The sequence below is a fragment of the Caloenas nicobarica genome, chromosome 17, assembly GCF_036013445.1.
Source record: "Caloenas nicobarica isolate bCalNic1 chromosome 17, bCalNic1.hap1, whole genome shotgun sequence".
Classification (NCBI taxonomy): Eukaryota; Metazoa; Chordata; class Aves; order Columbiformes; family Columbidae; genus Caloenas; species Caloenas nicobarica.
In genome coordinates this window covers 905,458-931,407 of record NC_088261.1, presented here as the reverse complement: position 1 = coordinate 931,407, position 25,950 = coordinate 905,458, and the positions used below count along the sequence as shown (strand labels likewise).

The 25,950-nt window shown below is 46.1% G+C and overlaps 1 protein-coding gene across 1 annotated transcript; it reads left to right on the top strand.

Moving 5' to 3' along the window:
* Positions 1 to 12,727: 12,727 nt before the first annotated feature.
* WSB1 (WD repeat and SOCS box containing 1) lies at positions 12,728 to 21,755 on the top strand. Its single transcript, XM_065647361.1, has 9 exons — positions 12,728 to 12,886; positions 13,614 to 13,782; positions 14,741 to 15,009; positions 15,859 to 15,990; positions 16,388 to 16,488; positions 18,664 to 18,836; positions 19,123 to 19,236; positions 20,024 to 20,131; positions 20,632 to 21,755. The coding sequence occupies exons 1-9, from the start codon at positions 12,847 to 12,849 to the stop codon at positions 20,789 to 20,791; spliced, it is 1,266 nt and encodes a 421-aa protein (XP_065503433.1). The 5' UTR covers positions 12,728 to 12,846; the 3' UTR covers positions 20,792 to 21,755.
* The last annotated feature ends 4,195 nt before the right edge of the window (positions 21,756 to 25,950 follow it).

The window sequence follows — 25,950 nt, the reverse complement described above, 5'->3', positions numbered from 1 at the left end:
CGGAGCGCAGGCCGCCCCCGCCCGCCCGAGCAGCAGCGCCGCGGCCGCCGCGCCAGGGGGAGCGCCGACACACCAGCGGCCGCGGCGGGGACGCACCGCGCCTGCGCGGCCGGGGGCGGGGCCGCAGCGCGCCTGCGCGGCCGGGGCGGGGCCGCAGCGCCTGCGCTCCCCGCCCCGCCTGCGCCGCGTCTGCGCCTGCGCCGCCAGGGGTGTGGCGGGAGGCGGGGCCTCAGTGCGAGGGCCGCTCGCTGGGGGGCGGGGCTTGGGGGGGCGCGGGGCGGAGCTTGAGGGGGCGGGGCCTGGGGGCGGGGGGCGGGGCGCGGCGTTGCCCGTGGGTTCCGCGCAGCACTGCAACGGTGTAAACTGTATTTATGCGATAGCTGTTGTAACCCGTAAGGTTATGTGTTGTCTACAGTGTCGGTATCACACACAGACTGGAATGTAGAGCTGTGTTTTACCTTTTGAATTTTAAAAAAAAAGTTACTCCTTAATAAATTAGGTAATTGAATGGCTTCTGTTACATCTGGAGGCTTCTCTGCAGAAATCCAGCAGTAACCGAAAACATGTAACATATCACACACAAAGTGTCCCCGCCAGCGCTTTGCTCCCTGTGACCCAGAAGCAGGACCCGCCATAACAAACACCCTGTTTCCTTTGGGGAATTTTCATTTTTTTTTCTTTCCGGGTGGCCAGAAGCACAAACCCGTGTCCTTTCATGCTAGAGCCAAGTTAAAATTCTGGCAAAGATGCAAACTGAGGAAAGAGCTGAACAGAGGATTTAAAGTTGACAAATGCGCAGGGAAGAACTGGAGAAGAAAATGGACTTTGTTACTGCACCCAGCAGGGGCCTTGGCCTGGGCACCCCTAGTGTTCTCACAACACATATTATTGTTACCAGCAAGAGCAACATGAAATCTATTCTGCAGTGTATATTCCTTCCCTGTAAATAACAAACACTGAAATTCCTGTAATTCGGATTTACACTATGAACAATTCCATTTCATCCCAGCAACAAATTCAGGAACTTGGTTCATAGCAAATATTTTAAGAGGCACATGTTTTATAAAACCATGAAAATAAATTGCAAATATTTTATTTAAGAAAAAACAACTAATTGGTTGAAGAATAAATAGTAGGTTTCTGTCCATACCACTTGTAGTACCTTTCAGGAAATGCAAAAAGCATTCTGATTTATACAAACTGCAAAGTCTAATGTTGGGCTGTTAAGTGCACTGAATTTTGTATTATTCATTTGCTGTGCACAATAAACGCGCTGTGGTGTAAAGGCTATTGATCCCTCTGCATTAGAGTGCATTACAAGGGGCAGCGTGAATGTGCTTCAGAAAGATTTTTAAAACTAAATGTTGTCTTAAGTTCTAGAAAAGACTTGCAGTGCACTGGTTGTACATACTCACACTACCGGATACGCGGCTGCATGCGGTTAATTACCCAACTCCCGGCTGAGCTGGGTGGCGAACCGCGCGCGCCTCTGCGCAGCAGGCTCGGCCGACCAGGCCCGGCGCAGCGCGGCGTGCGTCAGAAACGCCCGCTGCTCTCCCCAGCGCTCCCCTCGAACCGGGAAGCGGTCCCTGAGCTCTGGCGAGCAGGACGGGCCGGGGCTGTTCTCCGGGCTCTGCCGGCGCTCGGGGTCTGAGCCGGAGCCAGCGGGAGCAGGGGCCGCTCGCTGCGCTCAGCACCCACAACTGCTCGTGTTCACCAGCATTCGTCAAACTCCCCAGCAGTGGCTGCAATATGCTAAGTGATACTTTTCCATTTCTGTTGATCGGCTTTGGTCCGGAAACCTTCCGTGATGTCCAGAGGCATTCCTCTGTAAGGTACAGTTTGGTTTCAGCTTCTGATGGATGGGGCAGCATTCTGGAGGAAATGTGCCACATCTGGGATCAGTGTAAAAATATTTTCATACTGTACTTAAGTGAAGCTAAACAAACAAACTTCGGTAAACGAGGAAGGATAGGAGGAAAGAAAGGATCTGCCGAGCTTTTGGTGGGAGGTCACTGAACATCTCCAGGCTCCCAAGCCCTTAGGCCGGATTTAAATGCAGGGAGGGGGCGGCCTGGGGGGCAGAGCCCCCAGCGCAGTGACCCCCGGGCCCCCCCGGTCTGGGGGGCAGAGCCCCCAGCGCAGTGACCCCCGGGCCCCCCCGGTCTGGGGGGCAGAGCCCCCAGCGCAGTGACCCCCGGGCCCCCCGGTCTGGGGGGCAGAGCCCCCAGTGCAGTGGCCCCCGGGCCCCCCCGGCGGGCAGAGGATGCTGCTCCAGCAGCTTCGCCCATTAGAGGGCAGGAGAGGCCACCAAAATCCCTCAAATTTGAACTCTTAGCGTTAATAACCAGAGGGGAAAACAGCCCGTATTTCTTTCTGTTCGATAAATGAGTGGTGGTTTTGTATTCTTTGTATTCTTTCCATCTTGCTGACTTACCTGACACATGCTGGATACATTTCAAAATGTGTAGAAGCTTTTTCTAAAAGATTAAGCCATGGATTCTCTTTTGTATTCTCTGCTTCCCAGTTCCTCCTGGACTGCAATCGGATCTGTTAAATACGAGCAGAGCGAAGCAAATGATCTGACTAGATTAATAGTCATCACCGAATGATGGATCATACTTTAGAGAAATTAGAGATTTTATACAAAATATTCACACTGGAACTTTTATCCCGGAAAGTCTAATCAGCAAAGGATAATTACAATAGTAGCACATTGTTTCACACAATCAATTTCTAAATGCAATTATTTCTGTTCCAGTAGAAATCTCATTTGGATGCAAAACATCAGGAGTTTAATCCCTGACACTTGACCTGATACAAAGAAATAGTCCATTATCAAGATGTCATTAAAGCTCAGATATTCCGAAGGAACGGAACGGAACAGAGTGTTTCTGCAGCTGCGGCTCTGCCGCGCGCTGCAGGGATCAGACACGCCGGTCGGTGTCTGCCGTTTGCCTCGCAGGTACAAACGGGCTCTTTGTCGAGCGCTGGCTGAAGTGTGTTTGATCACAGTCACTCCCAGTGTCTGCGTTTATGTTCTAAAATCTTCAGAGGAATGAGATCATGTTGTTGATCTACTTTTTTTCTTTCCCTAGCAAGCAATGCCTTTCCCAGATATTACAGTCATTTGCAGAGGTTAAATTACTTAAATATTATAAAGCAATATTTTAATTGTTCTGGATGACTAATCAGCTCAGCCTAGATGATCACATTACCCCAAAGGATAATTCAAGGTTATCACTTCCTCTCTGAAATTCTGTTTCCTAACTCGTTTGTCACACATGAATGCCCATCACTCAGACGAACCGTGACATTAAAACCAGTCTTAGCTTGCACAACAAAAAACCAGGCCTGATACTTCTTTCCCTCTGACACTATATAAAACCCTGTGTAATTTCCATTACCTTCAGCGGAATTATTTCTCAGATCAGCTGATTTTAGATTATAAACACACAGTCTCCGGGCCGGGGTTTGGATTCAGTGACATCAACACGTCGATCGAGTCTGGCTTTTGTTCAGGTCTAAGCCCTGCCGACACCACAGTTCACCCCGCTCTCCACTCAGCTCAGAGATGATCAAACGGCTGGGAGCAGAAACACAGCGTTCACTTCTACAGGTACGGATCCACGCTTAGCGAAGATCTGCAGAACTTCACAGCTGGTGTTTCTGTACTGTTATTTTAACTTACTTTAAACACAGATCCTTGTGCAGCAGGCAGAGGTGCCACTGGACGGCCCGTTCACCAAAGACGCCCTTTTCTCCTCCTTTCTCTTCTTAAGTTACCAGGTGTACAAGAGGGACTGAAGAGGGAAGGTGGCTGAAGGAAAGATAAGTCTTTAAGAGCTGGGAGAATCTCAGGGCTGGATTTAGTTTTTTGCCTCTTAAACAACCTTTTTGTAAGCCTCATGTTAGCCTGTATGAATTTATTACTATAAAGACTCTTTGTTACTGCACAGTTTTTACCAGCTGCTGTTCTATTTCCTTCCCGTGAGTCACACTATTAGCTTATGCTGCCCTATTTCATTTGAACTCCTGCTTAAGCCCACACCAGCTTTTCTAAACCAAAATGTTTAAGAGCTTACTTGCACTAGACATGAAGCGGTTTGGCTGGTCCGTGGCGCTGCCCCGTGGGTGCCACACGCGCCGGTTTGCTCGGCTTCCCGATCGCGCCGAGCAGCGCAGTCCTCAGCTCGGGGCTCAGAGCTGCGGGCGGATGGAGCTCAACACTGAGAATGACGCTTACCTGGGACAGAAAATAACAGTACTGCTGTTTGAAAAGCTGTAAGGAGAAACACAGGAAGGCAAATTTTAACCCCAGCGAAATCAATTAGACCTAAGAATCATCCTTTACCTGGCTTATAGATACTGACATAGACAGACAGTCAGATAGATAGATAAATGGGCATTTGCTCAATTTACAGATTTACAGAACTCCGTGTTTACTTTTGCACTTTCTTGGTGAACTCTCAGCTGCTATCCAAACATAGGTCCAATCTTTCTTTTTTTAATACTTTTTAAAACTATCTGGCCACATGGGCACTGAAAATGTTGGAGAATCAAACTGCTGGCCACTGGCAGCTATTGTTGCTCTACACCTGAACCTGACCCTTTAAGGATCTGGGCACTCATTAACCTATTTTGCAGGCACTCATTAACCCATTTCGCATTTTTGTAATCTTTTTTCATGATGGGCGTGCAGTGCTGCAGGTCCACAGATTTCCTAAATATCATCATGTGACAAACGAGCAGTGAAACACCAGCCACCACTGCCTTCCTGGCGGTTTGAATGGGATTGTGAAACAGGCAGCAAGATCCCAGCGCTGCGCAGGGCAGGGGAAGCGCCAGGCTGGCTCCAGAGCTTGTGGTGCGGAGGAAAAGCCAGCTGCAAAACAAAGGACAGAGAAGGCAAGAGGGAGAAATACTGCCCAGTTCAGTAAGGAAGGAAAGGAAAAGACATGGTTACACCTGTGAAGCACATGAGCTTCCCCCACCTTAATCCCGTAATGGAATTGCATTTAAAATATTTTGCTGTGTTAGACCGGCAGAATCAAAGACTTCATCTTTTCCTTCCATATACATAAATAGTTGCACTGCTATACAATTCTGTTTCTGTTCTGAAAAGCAAAAATATTATGCGGTCCTGTGCACTTTTACAGCCGTGTAGCTGTATCTGTATCAGAACTTGCACTGGCACATTGATCTAATTAGAAAAAATACACCCTTTCTTGACATAGTCATGGTAGTACAACCTTCAAGTCTAGACCAAAAGGGCATTGACTGAGCTGTCTTGTGAGACAGAAGGCTTTATCACACTAGCATGGAAGAGATCCTAATTGCAGTTTAAAGATTAGAAGCTGCACAGAAAGAAATTGGGCATGAGTAAGTGTCCACGTGGTGGTTTATCGCCCTCACACCAGAGTTGTGTAACCTGCAGCCTTTAAAACTCCCGTGACCAGAGCACTGGCAGAGCCCAAGAGGAGCGAACGCTGTGAGGAGGCAAAATGCGCAGCTGCAATTACCTTTGTTCTGCGGCTGATCAATCCGTCTATAGGTCTCAGCACATACATCTCATTCCCCCGTCACCAGAATGACATCCGACAAAAAGTTATGCTCCCCTAAAATCCTGCTTTGCTTTCGTGGGGAACCTATTGCTACCGTCAAGACTTATTTACTAGACATTTTCTGTACAATCTGTGACTTCAAGAGAGATATAACTAGAAATCTTGTCAGTCTCTTTCGGGAAACATTTATAAACAGTTCAAAATAGACAGTAATTAAAGGTGAAGTCATACCTGTGTACACACTGCCCACCATACTGCTTGCGCAAGGTAGTTATTTTGTACCAACCCGTGTATTTTCGGTACTCGTGGCAACACTGAGCTTTAATTCTTGTGCCGCAGAGGCTGCTGGAATAATGGAGCACGTAATTCCGTCCGGCCACTCTTCAGTACTCGGATTACAGAACCGGATTTCGGTGCCAGGCCTCAGAAGGCAGGCATGGAAGGAAGGTCACAAATAACCTGCAGCGACACGGATGGGACGGGTTGTCCCGGGGAGGCTCCCGGGCTGGCTGTGGTGACACGGATGGGACAGGTTGTCCCGGGGAGGCTCCTGGGCTGGCTGTGGTGACATGGATGGGACAGGTTGTCCCGGGGAGGCTCCCGCGCTGGCTGTGGTGACACGGATGGGACGGGTTGTCCCAGGGAGGCTCCCGCGCTGGCTGTGGTGACACGGATGGGACGGGTTGTCTTGGGGAGGCTCCCGGGCTGGCTGTGGTGACATGGATGGGACAGGTTGTCCCGGGGAGGCTCCCGGGCTGGCTGTGGTGACATGGATGGGACAGGTTGTCCCGGGGAGGCTCCTGGGCTGGCTGTGGTGACATGGATGGGACAGGTTGTCCCGGGGAGGCTCCCGCGCTGGCTGTGGTGACAGCTCCTGCTCTGGGCACACACGGGCACATCCTCACTGGAACAGAAAAGGCTGTGTTGCAAATAAGCAAGTTCCCATTTTCTCCCCTAACTCTTCTACCTATTTCCAACATTTTTACAACCCATTCAAAATGGGGACAAGAAGAGATCTTAAGCAATTATCATGTCCAACCTCCAGCCTCAAAGAACCTCTGCTCTCTCAGGTTCTCCACCTTTTCTGTAGCCCTCTGCATGTTCCCTGTGGCAACAGGCCTGGACACAAACCACCCAAATATTTTCAAGCTCAGTTCCACACCAGCTCAGAACCATCTCTGATCTGTAAGCAAACACTCTTTATCTATCAGCAACCTGCTGTTTCCCAACCTGGCCGCAGCAGGAATGCAGCCCCGTCTGTCTCCAGGCAGACGCTCACACACAGCCCTGGAATGCCCCAGCACGCTGACTTTTTCTGTTATTATTTTATTGATCTGCTCTACAGAAGGTAGGTAGGCCATGCCTTTCATTTTTCCTATTAAACTCAATTTCCTTTTCTATAAATTGAATTTATAGACATTGTTAGGAAGAGAAGCTCGCTCTCCTGATTCCACATCCTGTGCTTCGGCCACAGGGCCTTGTATCCTCTCTGATTTGGATGAGCCAATTAGAAAAATGGTTCCAAGCCTGGTTTTAATGAGAGACTTGGTGTCTTGCGCCATTGTAAATAATCAGATGTAATTACAGAGCAGAGTGAGGGAATTGAAGCCAAAGGAATACAAAACAGCTCAGTAACACTTTTCACTGCACCATGGAGAAGAAAATCACTTCAGCTCGCACGGAAACACTGCAGAGCGAGTGCTGCTCCTGCTGGGGGTCCCATACCACTCCTGCCGGGGATCCCATACCAGTCCTGCCGGGGATCCCATACCAGCCCTGCCGGAGATCCCATACCAGCCCTGCCGGAGATCCCATACCAGTCCTGCCGGGGATCCCATACCAATCCTGCCGGGGATCCCATACCAGCCCTGCCGGGGAACCCGCACCAGTCCTGCCGGGGATCCCGTACCAATCCTGCCGGGGATCCCATACCAGTGCTGCCGGGGATCCCATACCAGTGCTGCCGGGGATGCCATCCTGCTCCTGCAAACTGAAGTTATTGGCAGCTGCGTTCAGAGAAAACAGAGGCTGGAGAGGAACACATCACATCAGTATGTTTTAGAAAGGATTTTTTAAAGAAGAAGTGAAATAGCTGTGTGACAGAGGTCAGTGATATCTGAGATTATTCTGACATTTGTTACGGTGTGGATACAGTGAACTCAAGAGAGGCGGACCTGCTTTCTCCATGATATGCAGATCCACTTCTGTCCTTGTTGGGGGCAGGTCAAGTTCAAAATGCTCAGCGAGACCTTCAGCCATCTGAGATAACAGCTCTTATAACTTCAGTGGGTAAATTTAGCAGCAACATTTCTGAAAGCAGCTCCCTTACAACACCCTGGCTGGCTTACAGAGAGAGAATGGCTTCGAACCCAAAAGGAGTGAACCCCAACCTCCGTCTCCCTCATTCCAGTGCAGCCACTCATGACAAAAGCGCTGAATTCACCACACACACTAAGCCATCTGCTCTATTCATTATACCCAAAGATGTGGTCCAAAAGTTATAAAATCCCTAAGAGACTAAAAGAATTCAGAGAAGAAATTACTGTAGCCTATCTCCGATATTCCATCTGTGCAACTTTTCCATAGCATGCTCTTTAAGCAGACCTTTACACATTAACCCTTAGACACCAGACATCCGCCAATTTATGACCATCTACGGAAAACTAATTCTAATTTTCATGGCAAGCAACAGTGAACAAGCTACACACAACTCTCAGTGCTTTTGAAAATATCTTTTTGCTTGAGTCAGACCTTTGTTACCGGTCAGTAATCCATCCTTCTTTACATTTTTTCCTCTTAAGCAAGATTACGGCTAAGGCCTACACATGCTGAGCACCAGGCCCCTTCCCCTCACGGCCCGTGTGAGCTCGGCACAGCCCCAGCTCATCGCGGCCCCAGCTCATCGCGGCCCCAGGTCCCTGCGGCCCCAGCTCATCGCGGCCCCAGCTCATCGCGGCCCCAGGTCCCTGCGGCCCCAGGTCACTGCGGCCCCAGGTCCCTGCGGCCCCAGCCCTGCTCCCTGCTGAGGACCGGGACAGCACCGGGCGGCGACGGTTGCTGCAGGAAAGGCCCAGCGGAGTCCCGAGTCGCTCGGCAGTGGCAGTGACGGCCGCTAACCTGTCTGGGGATGCTGATGGCACTTTCTTCTCTAACTTCTCTGCTGCTCACTGTTCTCTTCACCGTGGTCCCTTTTCCTCTTCAATCCTCTTTGCCCTCTCTCTCCTTCTTTCTTTCTTCCATTCTGTGCTTTCCTTTCACCTCTTTTGCCACCACAGACTAATGCTGAACTTTCTCCGTCCCAAGGAGGCTACTCAAAACAAACAGGAGCTTGTGAATTATTAACAGTGTAGACTATAAATAGCGTAATTTTTAACGACAGCCAAACCACCAAGATGCACGCGCTGTTGCACAGATCAGCTGCCTTGGTCTTGGTGTGACTGGCTTTCATTTTTCCCTCACCTATCGTTTGTCAGGAGTGCTGTGAAGAGGGGGCACATAACTTGTGGGCCTGAAAAAGCACCATGGGCTTTTCTGGTATTTTCCTTTGTATTTCACACTTACTGTGCTGATCTAACTCGTCAAGGTTGGTCTGTACAACCCAAAGAACCACAACTAACAGAAACCGATAGCCTTGGTGGTCCCTGAACAGAATAACCTTGTTGGGGTGTCTCGTGCAAGCTGAGGGGGGAACTGCACAACAGGCAGAACTTGGGCAGAAACTGTGATCTAAAATCTGTACCAGGATTCAGAAACGGCCCGAGCAGCCTCTCCACGGCGGAAGCCACAGCAGTGGAGATGAAGCGCCGTGAGCAGCTGCCGAGAGCCTCGCGAGGAGCCCCGAGCCGCATGCTGCAAACACCCGGGCTCATTTTACAGCCCCCGGATAGTACTACAAAGGGGTACACAGAGAAAACAGCACCAAAACCGATTTCTATAAAAGCAGCACGGTCCTTTATTTGGGATGCGCCCTAATTTCAGATGGCTTTCCTAGTCCAGTCTAATGACTGACTGAGCCAAAAAGACTTCAAAAAAGCTGATTAAGAAACGTACAATCATTAATCAGTTAAAAAAATCAGAGAAGGAAAAACAAATGCAAGGGGTATAACCAGATTCACCATGTCAGAATACAAGAATGTGAAATAAGGAGATCCTGGTGTTCCAGCAGCCTGGGGAAAAGCTCCGTAACTTGGATCTTGGAAAGTATTTTCAAGACAGGCAGACAACAAACGTCCTTTCATTTGTGAAAGCTTATTGCAGTGCGTAAAGTCTTGATGGAGAAAGATGGCACTGAGTTTATTAGCTTCCCAGCTGAACAGTGCTGTGCAGACTTGGCAGCTGCATCCACGAAGGCAGATAATGGAAAACACATAAATCAGCCCTGAGTCGCTGGCGCAGCCTCGCGGGCCCTGCAGCGTGTGACTGCGCGGAACGCAGCCTGCGCCCGGTGCACAGCCCTGCCGAGCCGGGGACACAGGGAAACCACCCGAAAATCATCCGGTGCACAGCCCTGCCGAGCCAGGGACACAGGGAAACCACCCAAAAATCATCCGGTGCACAGCCCTGCCGAGCCAGGGACACAGGGAAACCACCCAAAAATCATCCGGTGCACAGCCCTGCCGAGCCAGGGACACAGGGAAAACCACCCAAAAATCATCCGGTGCACAGCCCTGCCGAGCCAGGGACACAGGGAAACCACCCAAAAATCATCCGGTGCACAGCCCCACCGAGCCGGGGACACAGGGAAAACCACCCGAAAAATCAGCCCCTGTGCTTCACTTAGCCAAGAAAGGCAAGTGTGGATCCTTTATCTCCTCAAGTTTTGCCTGATTTTTAGAAGCATACATTTTACCGAGCAGAACGGTTGAATCGGCAGCCTGCAGGCAGAACCCAGCTTTCCAGCTCTTCTACTCCAGCTTCAGACATGAGACAAGAGCCCTTCCAGCCAGGTGTGAAAAGAGAAGGTGCTGGTAATGTCTGCAGGACAGCCTGTGACACCAAACAGTTTCTAATAAGCTTGCAAACCCCTGGGAATTTACATATCATGATTTGCCTTTGTGTCCATAACACACAAAACATGGACTGGGAGGTTCAAGGCTCCAGTGTTGTAAAGGTTGAACAACAGTGTAACTGCTGGAAATCTTCACTGTTTGAAGGTGCATTAAATTAAATTATATTCCTTTGTTATACAAAGACCAGACTAAATGAGCTAATCATCTCTTCTGGCCCTCAAATCTGTTACATTTACGAGCAGAAAGGAAACTAAGCAAGAAACACCAACTATTGGAGCAGTACTTACAGAAATACAGACTTAAAGAATAATAAATTGCCAAATACTTTGCTTCTTAAAAAAAAAATAACTAGCAAGAAAGCCAGCAACACGGTAACACTTCTACAGATCCGCGTAACGCACTATCTGTCCCTGGGCAGAGCAGCCCCCCAAGGTGAGCAAACAGAACCCAGCCACATTCTGGCTGCACGGGGGGCTCGGACCCGCAGGAGGAATCTTGCAAAGTGAGTCATCTCAGCGAGGAGATGGTTCAAACATTCCCAACTGATGAGTAACTCCAGAGCAGCATTTCACAATATTCACTGGCTACAAATCTGCCTTGTTACAAGAAGTTGTTGAGGGATGAAGTGAAGATAGCTGCTTAGGGCTTTTCCATCTGCAGGCAGCAGAGATCGATAGAGCAGGAACAGGACTGCGCTGCTCGAAAGGACTGTGCCAAATTAGTGCTACAATGCGCTAAGAGAGTTTATACAAACCAGCATTAATCCGCGCTAGCGTTTGGACCACCAAGGATATTCAAAACTTCTTTCTACTCTTTTCTTTGACATTGTCTCGCTACATGGTTTAAAAAATGCTTCACTGGCCTTGCTTACATAAGGGGAATTTCTGGATGTTGCTGCAGCTGAAGGGCTAACGCATACAGCTATTCCAGCGCCCCTGCCAGCGACGCCGCTGCTTTGGAATGAAATCATAGTTACTATCTGCAGTTAATTATCCTGCTATGTGCTCTTCTGAAGTCCAAAGAGAGAGCAAGGCAGAGTCACCTAGTCTAGAAGAGGGGCAGAACTTAGATATGCAAAAGGAGAAAAAAAGAGGAAGAGGAGGAGATAGGGGAATACACAGACGTTAATACAAAATCACACAGAGAATGAAGTGGCCAAAGGGTCTCTTTCTCCAAGTTGTTTATGGACAAGTCCATTAACTTTAACAATAAATTCAAAACTTTATCATAAACCTGGCCTGTTGGATTTAGATGCTGAACTATACATGCTTAGAAAGAAACATCAGAGAGCAGGAAACTCCCAAGAGTTTTCCAGCCCCTGGTTAGGGAAGATGAAATCAAGCGCACACGTCAGTGTCCTTTGCGCATTCCGCAGCACAGTCGTGTAAGCTTTCACGTACCTTTTGGTTTACGTGTTGCCTTGTAGTCCCATGGTCAAACGGACATCAAGGATGTCACAACCTGGATTAAAAGGTAATGGAGACAAGCTCTATCTAACTCGCTGCGGCAGGAAGGTTAACTGCTGCTGGCCGGGCACCTAGGCAACATAAGCACGTTTCTTATCCCATTTGAGGTCTCTGCAGTTTATCAACACAACCTCGTCAATACATCCTCACACCAGCAGCTATAAAATCGCAGTATTGGGGGAGTCGCTGTGGTTCTTCTCTGTACTTCTAACCCCATGCTTGGGGAGCCAGGTCACTACAGACTCAGCCCCTGAGCGCAGTCAAAATGCGACTCGTCTTTTGGTACAGACGGGACTGGAAGATGTTGCTGAAACAGGCCTAAGTGCAGACCCCGCAGGATGGCACCGCGGCCCAGCCTTGCCACCACGTCACACCGTTTTTCCCCTGGACACAACATAACGGGGCGCCTTTTAAGCATGACCCAGAGTTTATTTTACAGCAAAGGCCGTGTTCTTATCAGACCGTGTGCTTCGACCTTCTCTAGGAACATAGCGCGGCGCTCTGCTCCGCGGAGCCGGGCGGGCCCAGGCGGTGCGGGCGGCCGGAGGAGGCGGCAGGGCCGCGCGGGCCCGCGCCCGGACCAACGGACGAGCATCACGCGAGGGCTGAGCGCGCGGCAGGGCTGGGGGGCAGCGCGGCGAGCGGCGGCCGCGGGAGGAGCGAGGGAAGGAGGGCGCGCCCCGCCCGCCCCCCGGCGCCGCTACACCCCGCGCCGCCGCCATCTTGTGCCAGTCCCTGCGTGCCCGGCCCGCGGCGGTCGCTGTGCTCCGTGTCAGCTCCCAGCCGGTCCGAAGGGCGGCCCCGTCGATGGCCAGCTTTCCCCCGACTGTTAACGAGAAGCTCATCGGTGAGGGGCGGGCGCGGCCGGGGGAGCGGGCCGGCGGCGGGGGCGGGTGGGTGCTCGGCTCCGCCGGCCCGGAGCGGGGCGGGTTCCGCGGGGCGGGAGCGGCCGGGGCCGCGGGGCAGGACGCGGTGCCCCCCGGCCCCCCCGGCCCCCCGGCCCCCCGGCGCGGGGCTTCGTGCGCGGAGCAGCCCCGGGCACCCGCCGGGCACCCCGCCCCGTTGCACCGGCCGGGGAGGCCCGCGGCTGAGGCTGCTGCCATTAATGGGCAAAACCCTGTGAAACAGCATTTGGCTGACATTGGGTGTCAAGTGTTCTCACATTTTTCTTTAAAAGTAAAAAAAACAACCCTACTACGTCTTATTTGCTAAACTCTTAAATTACTGGCTCAAGCTGGAGCATAGTTCTGCTGTCTCTAGAGCTATAGTTAGAATAATTTAATATATAGTTTCAGTACATTTTTAATTTATTTGAGTTCTGCTTCTGATATCAAGATATTATATTACTTACATGCCAACTGGACACTTTAACCCTAAGCTGTTTAGTGGCTCAAATCTTTTGTAGCTGAGCCTCAGTCTTTTGATCAGTTATATGGTGACAATAAGACCCCTTCCCCAATTACTTTAAATGTCACAAAATAAAAGCAAAATAATTAACATAATGCCTGGTTCTCTCGTAACATTTTCAAAGATGCTGTGTTTTTTAAATGGCATTTCCTCTGTTTCCTCTCCAGCACGGTCCCGCACTGTAGGAGAGCTCTTAGCCCCAACTTCTCCTTTTGACAAGAAGTGCGGACGTGAAAACTGGACTGTGGCGTTTGCTCCCGATGGATCTTACTTTGCTTGGTCTCAAGGGCATCGCATAGTGAAGCTGGTCCCCTGGTCTCAGTGCCTCAATAACTTGTAAGAGAAAACCACGCGCATTTTAACTCACCTGAAAAACTTACTGATTTCAAAATAGGAGATAACTTTTAACACATTAAAATGCATGTATCGGCTTTTTAGGCTTTGATGTCTTTGGGAAAAATCTAATTTTTCAAAGTAGCAGCTGTTGTTTTATTCCTTCTTCTGTGGACAGTGAAACAACTGTATTGCAGCCTCCCATAGGGTATGGAAGAGTGATTTAATAATTGGTTCAGATGCTCTAAAATACGGGGAAGTTAGAATGAAAAGGAAATTCAAAGACTGGGGCAGATCTGGACTTTTAAATTTCCCGTCAGAAAGCTATTTGGTTTTACCTTTTAGGATTGAATTTAGGCAAACCTTTCTCCTTATCGTTCTTATTAGAATGCAAGTTAAGTGCCAGAGACGCATTTTGTTTTCCCGTGCAGGTTGCATTTTGATGAAGTTGGTAACCAGTAGTTGCATCCTTGTAGCTGGTTACATTTCCCCCCCCAACAAATCCCGCCTCCTTTTTATGTTCCGTCCTCCTCTTTCTGGGGTGAGGTAATGAGTTTTCATGCTGGCCTCGGGACCTCTTCCCTCTGCTTGGCACGTGTAAGTGAATTGCAGGGAACTTCTAAGTCATTTAGCAGAGTCTCTAAAAATTGTTGTAATTTCTGTAAATGCTTTAAAAATGGTGTTTTTCTCAGTGGGTTAATATATTGCTCTCTACAGTGGTAAAAACATCTACAAAAGTATTAGTGTTATTGTATAAGAAGGTTCCCAGGTGCTAATAATTTTTGAAAGTTATAAGAAAAAACTGGGTTTATAATTGGAAAGTAAAAATGCATCATTTTGGGCCTCCCAAGTGTACATTAGGGCAACTCACAGATGTCATTACATCTCAAAGACCTTTTTGTTCTGTCTGTTTTTCAAGATACTTTATGCTGTTCTTAAGTATTGTTTGTTTGTTTTTCAGCTTGTTGCATGGCACCAAGAATGTTGCAAATTCTATCAGTACAAGACTTCCAAGGCAGAACAGTGACGGGGGTCAGAAGAATAAGCCTTGTGAACATATAATAGACTGTGGTGACATTGTGTGGAGCCTGGCGTTTGGGTCGTCGGTGCCCGAGAAGCAGAGCCGCTGTGTCAATATAGAATGGCACCGCTTCAAATTTGGGCAAGACCAGCTGCTGCTCGCAACGGGCCTGAACAACGGGCGCATCAAGATTTGGGATGTGTACACAGGTAGGGGCTGGGAGAGGAACTGGCACCTCACTGGCACTTCATGCACTGGGAACATCATTAATACACTGAATAAATTGCTTACAGAATTGTGATTGGGAATTGAACTTCAAATACAAACTAAATAATCTAAAGAAAGAGCATGAACTCCTGCAACTAGAAACGTTCAAATACTGCTGGAGGAAGGAACAGGCTCGGGTCGTGCTTTGAGATTTAAGTGGTGGAAGATGAAGCCTTGTTGCTGCAAAATGGTTAAGTGTGCAATTGGCTTTGTGTATATTGGTTGTTTACTCTCAAATCTTCTACTAGACTGTAGTTTTAATAGACTTTCAAACAAAGGAAACTTCAAAAACATGAAGTTGCTCACTGTTCTTGAGTATGGGGAAGGATTGTGTTCATGAGGGCCTTTGTGTTTTGTTTTTTAAGTAAATAATTGGTCAACTGATAAGAGACTGAGTCTGGAATGAGGGGATCTCCGTGTAGCTGGCAGCACAGCTGCTGGGCTGGGAGAGAACTCGGCTTTCAAAAAGTGCAACTAATGACTGTTGAATAATGTGTCGTTACCATGTCAATTTAAGCTCAGCACAGAGATGTCTATCAAGAGACAAATCCTGCCTTATTTCTAAGGCATGTGGTTTTACTGTACAGATTTACTAGATTTTCAGGAAACTGCCTCTTGATACAGAAGAGTCTAAAAGGATACATGTGCTTCTTATTGTAGGGAGCATTTCTACAAAGAAAATTTGGCTTTATGTGCTGTGATTTTTTTATGCTGTATTTGTATCCATAAAGCATTTGATCTGAAGAAAAGTACCGTCCTTCATTTTAAATTGTGGTGTTTTCATGTCACAGGAAAACTCCTCCTTAACCTAATGGACCATACCGAAGTTGTTAGAGATTTAACCTTTGCCCCAGATGGCAGCTTGATTTTAGTGTCTGCGTCCAGAGACAAAACACTGCGCGTGTGGGACCTGAAAGATGACGGTATGCATTTTATCTGCTGTAGTGCAGAGGAGAAATAGCCACTTACTCTCCTTTTTTATTGCTATAAGGTCAGTTAGGTCAGGATCTCTTAAAAAAAGAATTCCCTTCTATTAGTCGCTCTGTATGCTCTCTTGAAATCCCCTACCTATATGTACCCTGAAGGTATAAGCTGGTACCAGGTTAAGTTAAAAAGAGTACATGAAGTGACATTTTTGGATAGGGACGTACGGTTTAGTGGCTGCGTGACAGAATTTTTAATTCTGCGGAGAATGACTCTGCACGATGTTGTCTGGAAAAATCATATAGCCTTTTATAAAGGAAGAACTAATTTGGAAAAGCTTTTCAATTTGAACTTGAAATATTTCATCGATTCTTAAAGGAATGTCTTTCTTTTTAGGAAACATGATGAAGGTGTTGAGAGGACATCAGAACTGGGTGTATGGTTGCGCGTTCTCTCCAGACTCTTCTGTCCTCTGTTCTGTTGGAGCCAGTAAAGCAGTATGTGTCAGAGTTTCTGTTCATTAAATCTGCTGGATTGTGTGCATAATCATTTTAAATCTGAGTAACACTAAGCTTGTGCTCGGTGTCATGAACTTCTAATGTTTGATGATGATGTAAAAGTGCATGAAATTAAACTAGCAAATGGTGCATTGAGACACTGATTTATGAATGGAACTTGCACTGCTTTTAGTTGAGGAAACTGTAAGCGTTCTTTGAGAAATAGTTCCACACATCTGCACATGTTCATAGCGTAAACCCAAACAAGTCTAAAGTTTCCAGTGTTAAAAGTTACTTAGATTAATGCATAGAACTATTTGTTATTGATTTTATCCTTTCTATTTCCTGCTCACTGAAAGGGACTTTTCAAAGTCTGAGCCAGTCATGGTATCTCCCACTGAGCGAAAATGTTTCTGCGTGTTTTCTAATACAAATGGCACTCGTGTCTAAGAGATCTAGACCGAAGAACAGCATACTGGTTTTGTTTTATCCGTATTCTCATGCCCTGCTAGAGAACTGAAAGCAGTGCAGGTAAAGCACGGATGCCATGAGCTGCTTTTCTTGACACTGAAGCATTAGGGGAATTCAGTCCAGTCCCTGGGCTCTGGAGGTGGCTGAATGAGGCCCAGTGATGCCGAGTAAAAAGCACAATCCATCACTGGCCACTGCTTTAGATCCGGGGCTGTTCAAATGCATTTTGTACCTGAAATTTTCAGTGCAGGTTTGATAGAGAACGGCTGAGGTCTGGGTTCTGCTTTTTCTGTAACTAGAGCAGATGTAGATGTGTACGTTGATATCTTGAGGCTGTGTGTTTTCCATAAGCTTCTTGCTTTCCCTGTCCCAGGTGGTGGCAGCAATATTGGTGTGATTGAGGTTAAGCTGGCACCCCCGTGGTGTTAGCTGGGCAGAGAGTGGCATCTCCGGCTACCGCGCTGGGGCCGACCTTTGCCGTAGGACCGAGTACCCTTGCATTGGGCTGCAGGGTGTCCTGTACGTACGCAGGTGCTGGTTGATGTCCACTTTCTGCACTTTCTGCTTTCTTTCTGTCTTTTTTTTTTTTCTTTTTTTTTTTTTTTTAAATAATTTTCACAGCAGTGAAATGCACTGACTCCTAAAACTTAAGTGTTCGGTTTTATGGACTGTTGGGGGTCTCCTTAGAGAAACTGGTCAACACGTTTATAACCACTTGTAAACTGGTTCAGTTCTAGGATGTACGTGAGACACCGAGGCTGTGTTTGCCTTGGTCAAACACATAAATGTATCCGAGATGTCAGTATTTAATCTGTGCAGTAAAACAGAGTCAGGGGAAAAAAAATCAAGGACCCTAATGAGCTCTTTTAGGGACATACCTTATGCTGAAGACTTAGATTTGCTATAAAACTATGCTGTAGTACAAGGATCGCACCTATTAAGTAATTCTGCACAGTCGTTGTTTTGATTATATATAATGTACATGCATGTAAAATCCCAGAATACTATAATCTTTTAGCAATTTTTATAATACTATATGCAATTAGCTGGGTAAATTGTAATATTAATGTCTCTTTTACTGTTTACTTGATTTAAAATGCATAAATTATTTCTAATAATGTGGTTAGACTTCCCTGTTGTTTTGCCAAAGACATAACTTTTGGCTGTGAAAATTCTTTTTGCTTGCAGTATCTGTTTCTCTTCCTAGGCTGACGTTGGTGATCCAAGCCAATTGTAAACAAGTGATCTTAAACTCAAAGGGATGCCACTGGAGTAACAATATGTTAACCTTACGTTCTCTGTCTGTATATTTCTTAAAATTTTGGTAGTTACTGAAAAGAGGCGACTGTAGACTTTAACCCTATTTATTTCTGCATATTTTATTAAAATAGTTTTGTAATACATGAACTTCAGTAAGCTACATGGTTAAATTGTGTTGCCTTTATCTTATATTTTGGCTTATTTTGTTAATAACATTTAACAAACGAGTTAGAACTTGCATGTCTGCTTTAATTATTTTTTAAAAAAATTGATTTTAATCTGAGTATGACACTGAGCATATTTCTTAATTGTAGTAATTCATAATGCCTGATTTTAATATAATCCTAAATAAGACTAGCAGCTATACTTTAAAAAAAAAAAAAAAAAAGTAAATGCTTCATTGCACCCTGAGCAGAGCTATAACATCAGCTAATTTAATTGCAGGTTTTTCTTTGGGATATGGATAAATACTCCATGATTCGGAAACTTGAAGGACATCACAATGATGTTGTAGCTTGTGAGTTTTCTCCTGATGGAGCTTTACTGGCTACTGCATCTTATGATACTCGAGTCTATGTCTGGGATCCGCATATTGGAGTTATTCTTATGGAATTTGGGTAAGTAAAGCAGTCAAAACTGGAAAGCGGGAGAGCAGTGGAGATTATTCTTCTATCTGAGAAAGCATTTAAAGCACTGCTATTTTAATGTGTACTAATTCAAGCATCTCCAACAAAGCTGAAGTGTTCAGGACTACAAAAAAGTTACTGTAGTTCAATTGCTGCTCCTGATTGCATCGTTCAGTGCTCAGCGAATGTTTTCTTGCTGAGCTGTGCTAGTGGTGGCTGCAGGAAACGCTCGGTAGCTGCCAGCAGCATGTCCAACAACCCGTGTCTCTGTCTGCAGGCATCTGTTCCCCCCTCCCACTCCCATCTTTGCTGGAGGTGCAAACGACCGCTGGGTCAGGTCCGTGTCTTTCAGTCACGATGGGCTGCACATCGCCAGCCTGGCTGACGACAAGTGAGTATGAGCAAAGGTTTGCTGGGCTCCTCTGCTTCTTCTATAGGACAGGAGCTTTAAATACCAACTCAGCTTTTTAATTTTAGCTGAGAAATTACTTCTAATGGTAAAGGTAGATGAGTTGTCTAGCATATGTTCATGTTCATTCTGAATGTAGAAATAATTAGTTCCGTACAGAGTAGATTATCTGAATAACTTGTGTAACAGCTGAAAACTGAAAAAGAAGGGTTGTCGCCAGTGAAAAACAGAAATGGCGTTGTTAATGCAGATTAGTCTTTTGTGTAGCAGTAGACTCCACAGTAAAAAGAAAAGCATTCTGTGATGTCCTATTCAACTTCTGCTAATGCTGCAAATCACATTTTGAAGAGCTATGTTTTAAGAATATGAAGAATGCTTTCTCAAGATGACACCAAGGGTATTAAACTATCCACAGGAAGGTTTTAGTTTTTTTAATCAAGACAAGCATTGTTGGGATTTCCTGGCACATATTATATTTAAGAGAGAGATTGTCTAAATCTTGAGTTCAGGTTATTGCTTTCTGCTTTCGAAGGCAATTTTTATTTTGATTGGCAGAGCTTAAATGGTTGAAGTACAGATCAGGGTATCTATCAGGAATGAAGTCATAGCATTTCAGGACAAATCTGGAACACTTTGTATGCATATTAAAGTTTTTATAAAATTCCCTGAGCTCTGCTTCAGACTAGTTTCTTGTGCAGCATCAGAGAAAATACCAGGCAGAATGAACTGTCTACTCTGATAACTTAGTACTTTGTTCTTCCCTTTTCAGAATGGTAAGATTCTGGAGAATTGATGAAGAATATCCTGTACAAGTTGCACCTCTGAACAACGGGCTCTGCTGTACTTTTTCTACTGATGGCAGTGTTCTAGCTGCAGGGCAAGTATACGGCTTGTTGGTTTGTTTTCCTAAAATATTAAGGCAACACAAAAGGTTGAAAACAGTGACTAAGTGTTCTAAAAATCTTCAGTTGTGATTTGCAATTTGATGGGTTTACTTTTGGTACTGTTTGTTTAAACATGCCTGGAATAGCAGGAAAATCAAGAAGCTGATAAACCAATTTCTTATCTTCGAGAATAAATAAAAGACAGACCCACTAACATGTGGGTTGGAAAGAGACCATTAGATAAGCAAGGGCAGTTGTGTGCGGGGTGTTGACTCCATAGCTGGCAGGGCTGCTCAAGCCCGCTGCACAGACAATCAGCAGGTTCCTCACTGTGCTGCTGTAGCCTGAAGGAAGAGCCTGGACCAGGCAGGGCTGAGCAGCAGGCAGCTCAGAGCACGTTCCCCATCACCGGCAGCGGCTGGGGGAACCTGGGCTAAGCTGACATCAGCCAGGTGCGATCATTCTCATGGGGATTTGTGTTTTCTGTGTGCAGGACACAGGATGGCAGCGTGTTCTTTTGGGCAACTCCAAGACAAGTTTCCAGTCTCCAACATCTGTGTCGCATGGCAATTCGAAGAGTGATGCCCACCAGCCAAGTCAAGAACTTGCCCATCCCATCCAAAGTGGTAGAGTTCCTTTGTTACCAGATCTGAATTAAAAACCAACCAACCCAACACAAACTGGCAGGTGGCCCAGCTGCTGAAACTGGCTGAACACTTTCAAGAATCCTCAAACTGTACAGCCTTTTAAGCTTAAAACTCTACAGGTTTTCAAGAGCTATTTAAAGTGATAACCTAAATACTATTTTGTCAAAATGCCTAACAGGTAAATTTTTAATATTTATAGAAAACACAGTAGAAGTATTCCTGGTGTTCTCAATTTTCTAAAGTATAACTGTGAAAACATGTACATATATAGACATAAGCTGCTACATGTTATCAGTGTACCTTTAAAAATTGCTTTTATGATTTGTAATGTGTATCATGTATATATTGCTTTGGTAGAGCCATCAGATGCGTCTGTGCTGTAAAGTGGAAGGATAGCTATTGTTGTGGGACACTGAGCTAGAAAAAGTGTTAACTTAAGGAAGCTGAACTGCTCTGTACGGATGTACGTTGGTTGGGGTTCAGGAAACTGATGCACAGATGAGAATTCCTGCGAGTTTATTTCATGAAGAGGTTCAGTTTGGTGTTTTGGAGCAACGTGTGCTGAAGGGAAGCGGGTTAAGGTGAGGGCTGGAGTGGATCTCATGCAAACCAGGAACGGTCAGCTAAGGGAAGCCTCAAGTTCCATAGCAGCAAACCAGGTGAAATTTCAGTATTGGGCAGTGTTAAAGAAATATTTCCTTACATTTCTAAAAATCTAACTACTGTATTATTGCCTGATACTTCGTCTGTAATGAGAGAAATTTACAGACTCGGTTTATTATTCTTTAACCCTATAATATCTCTTCGGGGGTGATTATTGGTTAATGGCCAAAGATAAGCAAAATACTTGGTTTTGCCTTCTGTTATTTATCTGTACCTGCAGATATAAAGAATGTATGCATTGCATAAAATGCCTGATTATATATTTTTTTTGTTGAATTTTTTTTATTAAAAACTTGTATAAAAACTTCCTGATACTGCATCTGGTGATTTATCAACACTATGTGCATGCAGCAGTTCTAGTGCGACTCTGCTGCTGCAGGACTCGGTGTAGTTGTCCTGTTCGGGCCACAGTACACGAGTCTTGGGGAAACTCACTGCGGGGAGCTACAGCAAGATCTTCAGACCTTTTAGGTGGACAGAGGGCAAAAGCCTCCGTGATGCGGGTGTTCCCCGCACAGGCAGAGTGTAGGAGATGTACAGTGTGGAGTTCTGGTGGCCACAGCCGGTAACAGTGTGTACACTGAACGCAGCTCTTCACTCCATCTTCCAGAGCACTGTTTGTAAGCCCCTTTGTCATAAAGTATTACATAACTCAGAGGATGAAGCAGGTACGGGTTTTGCAACTTGCAAACAGTAGGCCCACGTTCTTTTCCTCCCAGGGCCAGTGGCTCGTTACAGATTAACCGCAGCACAGAACCGCCAGCTCCCTGTGCGGTGGGTGACGGGCACGGGATGGGCGCAAAGCACAGAGCCTTTGCTCAGCGTGAGCAGAGCTGCAGCGGGGCCAAGGCCAGATGCTGAACCATCACAGCCTAATCCAGACACGTCCAGGCAGTTAAAGGTGTCTGGTGATTAGACATACGGCATTGCAGCCTTTTTTAACTCCCTTTGCATTTACACGAACTTGCCACATGGCAAATCCCAGACTGAAGTTAGTGGGGAAGGAAGATGCACAACTGTCAAAAATGGGACATTCCACTCAACCCTGTTTGATCATCTTTTTACTTTTTGTGTGGACAATGCTAAATCCCTTCCTACGTTACACCAGCTTCACCACTATATAAAATAAATACAAGGAAATAAATTATTTCATTCTCAGGCACACCTTTAGCATTTTAAGAGCTCAGAATGCCTTGGAACTGCAAAGGTACTTTTTCTACTTCAGCAATCTGGTCTCACTGGCAGGTGTGTTTTCTGATCCTGTCCTTTCCTCGGGTGAAGTACAAAAACCTGTGAGAAGGCAGAAAGAATTCAGAGTACGGCCCAGCAGGCCTTGGCTGAAACGACTATAAACAGCCCTGCTGCTCCCTGCCTGTATCGCTACAGTGTTGTCGAGGGCAAAACCTGCACGTCAGCTTCACTGAAAAAGAAGTAATGTGGTATTTCAGTCTATTTTCAGTTTAACTTATTTTATTTACACGTATACAAAAGCAGAGAGACAACTGCCAAGAGCAAGCAAGCAATCTCCTCTAGGGAGCTCAGCCCAGACACCCAGGATGACTTTCCAGGAAGATTTCCCTCAACACTGTTTCCAAACACCATAAATCAGCTTTCTACTTTCCAAGGAGTACTACAGAACAAAGGACAGAACATCCTCAGGAGTTAAAACCCAGCTTGTAAGGAAACAGAAAGTGTACATCTGGCCTAGTTAAAACTAGTTAAAACATAAAGAAAAAACCAAGCCAAGCAGCACCTTTGTGTTGATGTGCTGTTCAGCTGGGCTGAGCACAACTGGGTTTAGATCTGTTCACAGCCACCTAGAAACATATTCTGCGTGACGAGTATTTCTGCGCTGAGTGTAATTAATGTCTACAAACCCTTCCGCAATCCTGTGCCGCAGCGTGCTCCGGGTCCTGCGCTCAACACCACGGGCGGAGCGGGGCCGGGGGAGCAGAGCTGGCTCTGCAACGCCGACGCGCTGCTCGCGTCCTCCCGCTATTGCAAACACCAGGGGAGGCAGCAAAGACAATTAACAGGAAAAAGGGATGACGCAGCAGCTTGCAGAATTTCCTGACAGAAGCAGAGGAATCAAGCAAAGGAAGACAGACACAAATAAATAATTGAGAATCACCGGGAGGACATTAAACCTGGTTGGGAAGCACCGTGACAAACGCGTTAGCGCTGCTGGTGTTCCTTGTAGCACCACAAGACTCTGGGGCCTTTGGGTCATGACCAGTTTTTGCAGAGTGATGTCTAATGCCTTTCTAGGAATCTAATAGTAAAAGACTTATTTTTGCTCAGTGCATATTTAGCCTCCCTTCCATTTGCTCACAACAGCACTTTCTGACAGCCCCAGATGCCTGAGCAGCACAAACTTCGAGGACTGAAGCTGCTATTTCAACTTCAACAAGAACATTTCCAGAAGTACACGAAACCCAGCAATGACTTACAGGCAGAGGAGCAGCGGCAGGCAGCCTGGAACCGCTGGACCAGCACGCCGTCAGCAGAAGCATCCGAGGAGCAGCACTCACATAGGACACAAAATGGGGGATTTCCCCCCAAGAAGCCTGGGAGGAAGGATTAAAGGTGCAGAAGAGCTTCCTCAGGAAAACAGACCTTGGGCTTGATATGAACTCCCTCTCAGGTGTTCTTAAGTAACAGCTGTCAAGGAGAAGATGAAGGAAAATAAAGGCAGAGGGGAAAGAAAAAGGCAATCTGAGCTAACAAGAAAGGCCCTGCCCCACCTTCCAGGTGCTGCCCTGCTGTCTGCGCTTAAACTGCCAGAGTCTCTGTCATGCAGCCACTACAATTATTAGGTTGGATTCTCATGGTGTAAATACCAGAGAGCTAAGCAATTTTAATTTGAAAATACAGCCCTACGTAGCTTCCCGCTATCTCCATCCACCACCGTCCTGGGGTGAGGGGGCGAGGGAATGAGGGGCGAAAGAATTTCATGCCATTTATTTTTTTAATACTGAATGAGCTCTTCCATTGGAACAGCTTAGAAATAGGGTGGACGAGTCCCGTGACCTGTTTTCCTTACATATTACGATATTGTCATGAAGGACAGAGGTTATGTAAGATCCCATGGGAAATGTGTAAAGGTTCAGGCAGAAACTGTTTATCCAATTGGTTATTTCAGATTAGAACCACCTGAGTAAGGCAAATGGGGTTTACGTGTGATGCTGGCTTCTGCACAAGGATAATTTTGTTTTATAAACACGCTCCACGCAGCACATAAACCCAGCTGCAATAAGCTATTTCAGAACGGCTTTCATTATTGATATACTGGAGTGAAAAGAAAGCCAGTGTAAACTTCAGATAAGTAATCAGTAACTTTGTTGAAGTCATTCTAACAATATTAGTTATCAGCAAGGTTATGCCTTGTAGAACTAGTTGAATTCCAGACAGAAGTTCTGGGGCAGATATTATTTATTTCTAACAGGAGATTAGAAGATCCCGAATGCTCACTTTTATTCCAGATGGCCGAGTTCTTTGTTGCATCTTTCCAAATCCTGTACACTCTGCAGAAGAACGGTGGTTTTGACATGCCAGCTAGTCTGACCCTTGAATTCACCCTTTATCTCCTGAAAGCACAAGGGCAGAAATAGCTGCTCGGACAGATATGATTCGATTTAAAAGCATCACTGACTAAGACTGCATTTTTATTCCTCAGATCAGAAGTTCACTACAGATAAGGTTAATTGGTGAACTAGACATGCAAGTCAACAGAAGCTTTGAGTCTCTTTTTATTTTGTCAATAAATGTCAGAGTTTAAGAGATAGATAGATAGCTAAATACTAATTCAGCCGCTAGACTAGAACATATCCTTTAAAGGTGAATTATAAAAGGAAATTGTATATATAGGGTGTCATTTACTGTTCTATCAGAATAAGGAATTTTTTTCCTGCTGCTTTTTATGGCTTATTTGTTATTGTTTCAATTATATTAGGCCACAGAAATCTCATTGTGCTATGTACACGTGGCAAACCAAAAACCTCATCAGGTCAATGACCTGTGGAAACATGTTTCCTTTTTAATTACACCAGTATAACTAAAGCGCTAAGATTTTACTGATGCTGTTTCCTTCTCTGTTACCTTGTCCTCCAGAAGAGAAGCACCTCTGTGGGCAGACTATCTGAATCTGCTTTCAAATGATATAACATCAATTGCAAAAAAGCATCTTGTACCAGAATAAATACGAGCATGGAAAAACTAAATTGAAATTATATGGAAAAAATATATACCCTATTGGCAAGGTAAATCCACATCTTCCTGTGCACCTGCACAGGAGCCATTAGGGTATGTTTTGATGGCACTATTAATTATTGACTAGCTCCTTGTGGTCACAGCAGAAGAAACACGTCCAGAGGAAAGATTTAAAAAAGAAATATTGCTTCATCTTAATTGCATCAGGGGAAAGAAAAAAAAAAAACCACCAAGGTCCATTGCAGATAACAGTAGTGGGAAGGCTTAGTTTAGGAAGAACTTTGCTCCTGATG

What these genes read in the sequence shown, in the direction of transcription:
- WSB1 (XM_065647361.1), top strand. Translation starts at nt 12,847, where the DNA reads ATGGCCAGCTTTCCCCCGACTGTTAACGAGAAGCTCATCG. An exon ending in GTGGGACCTGAAAGATGACG is followed by an intron (nt 15,991 to 16,387) that starts GTATGCATTTTA and finishes CTTTCTTTTTAG; the next exon opens with GAAACATGATGAAGGTGTTG. An exon ending in GGCAGTGTTCTAGCTGCAGG is followed by an intron (nt 20,132 to 20,631) that starts GCAAGTATACGG and finishes TTCTGTGTGCAG; the next exon opens with GACACAGGATGGCAGCGTGT.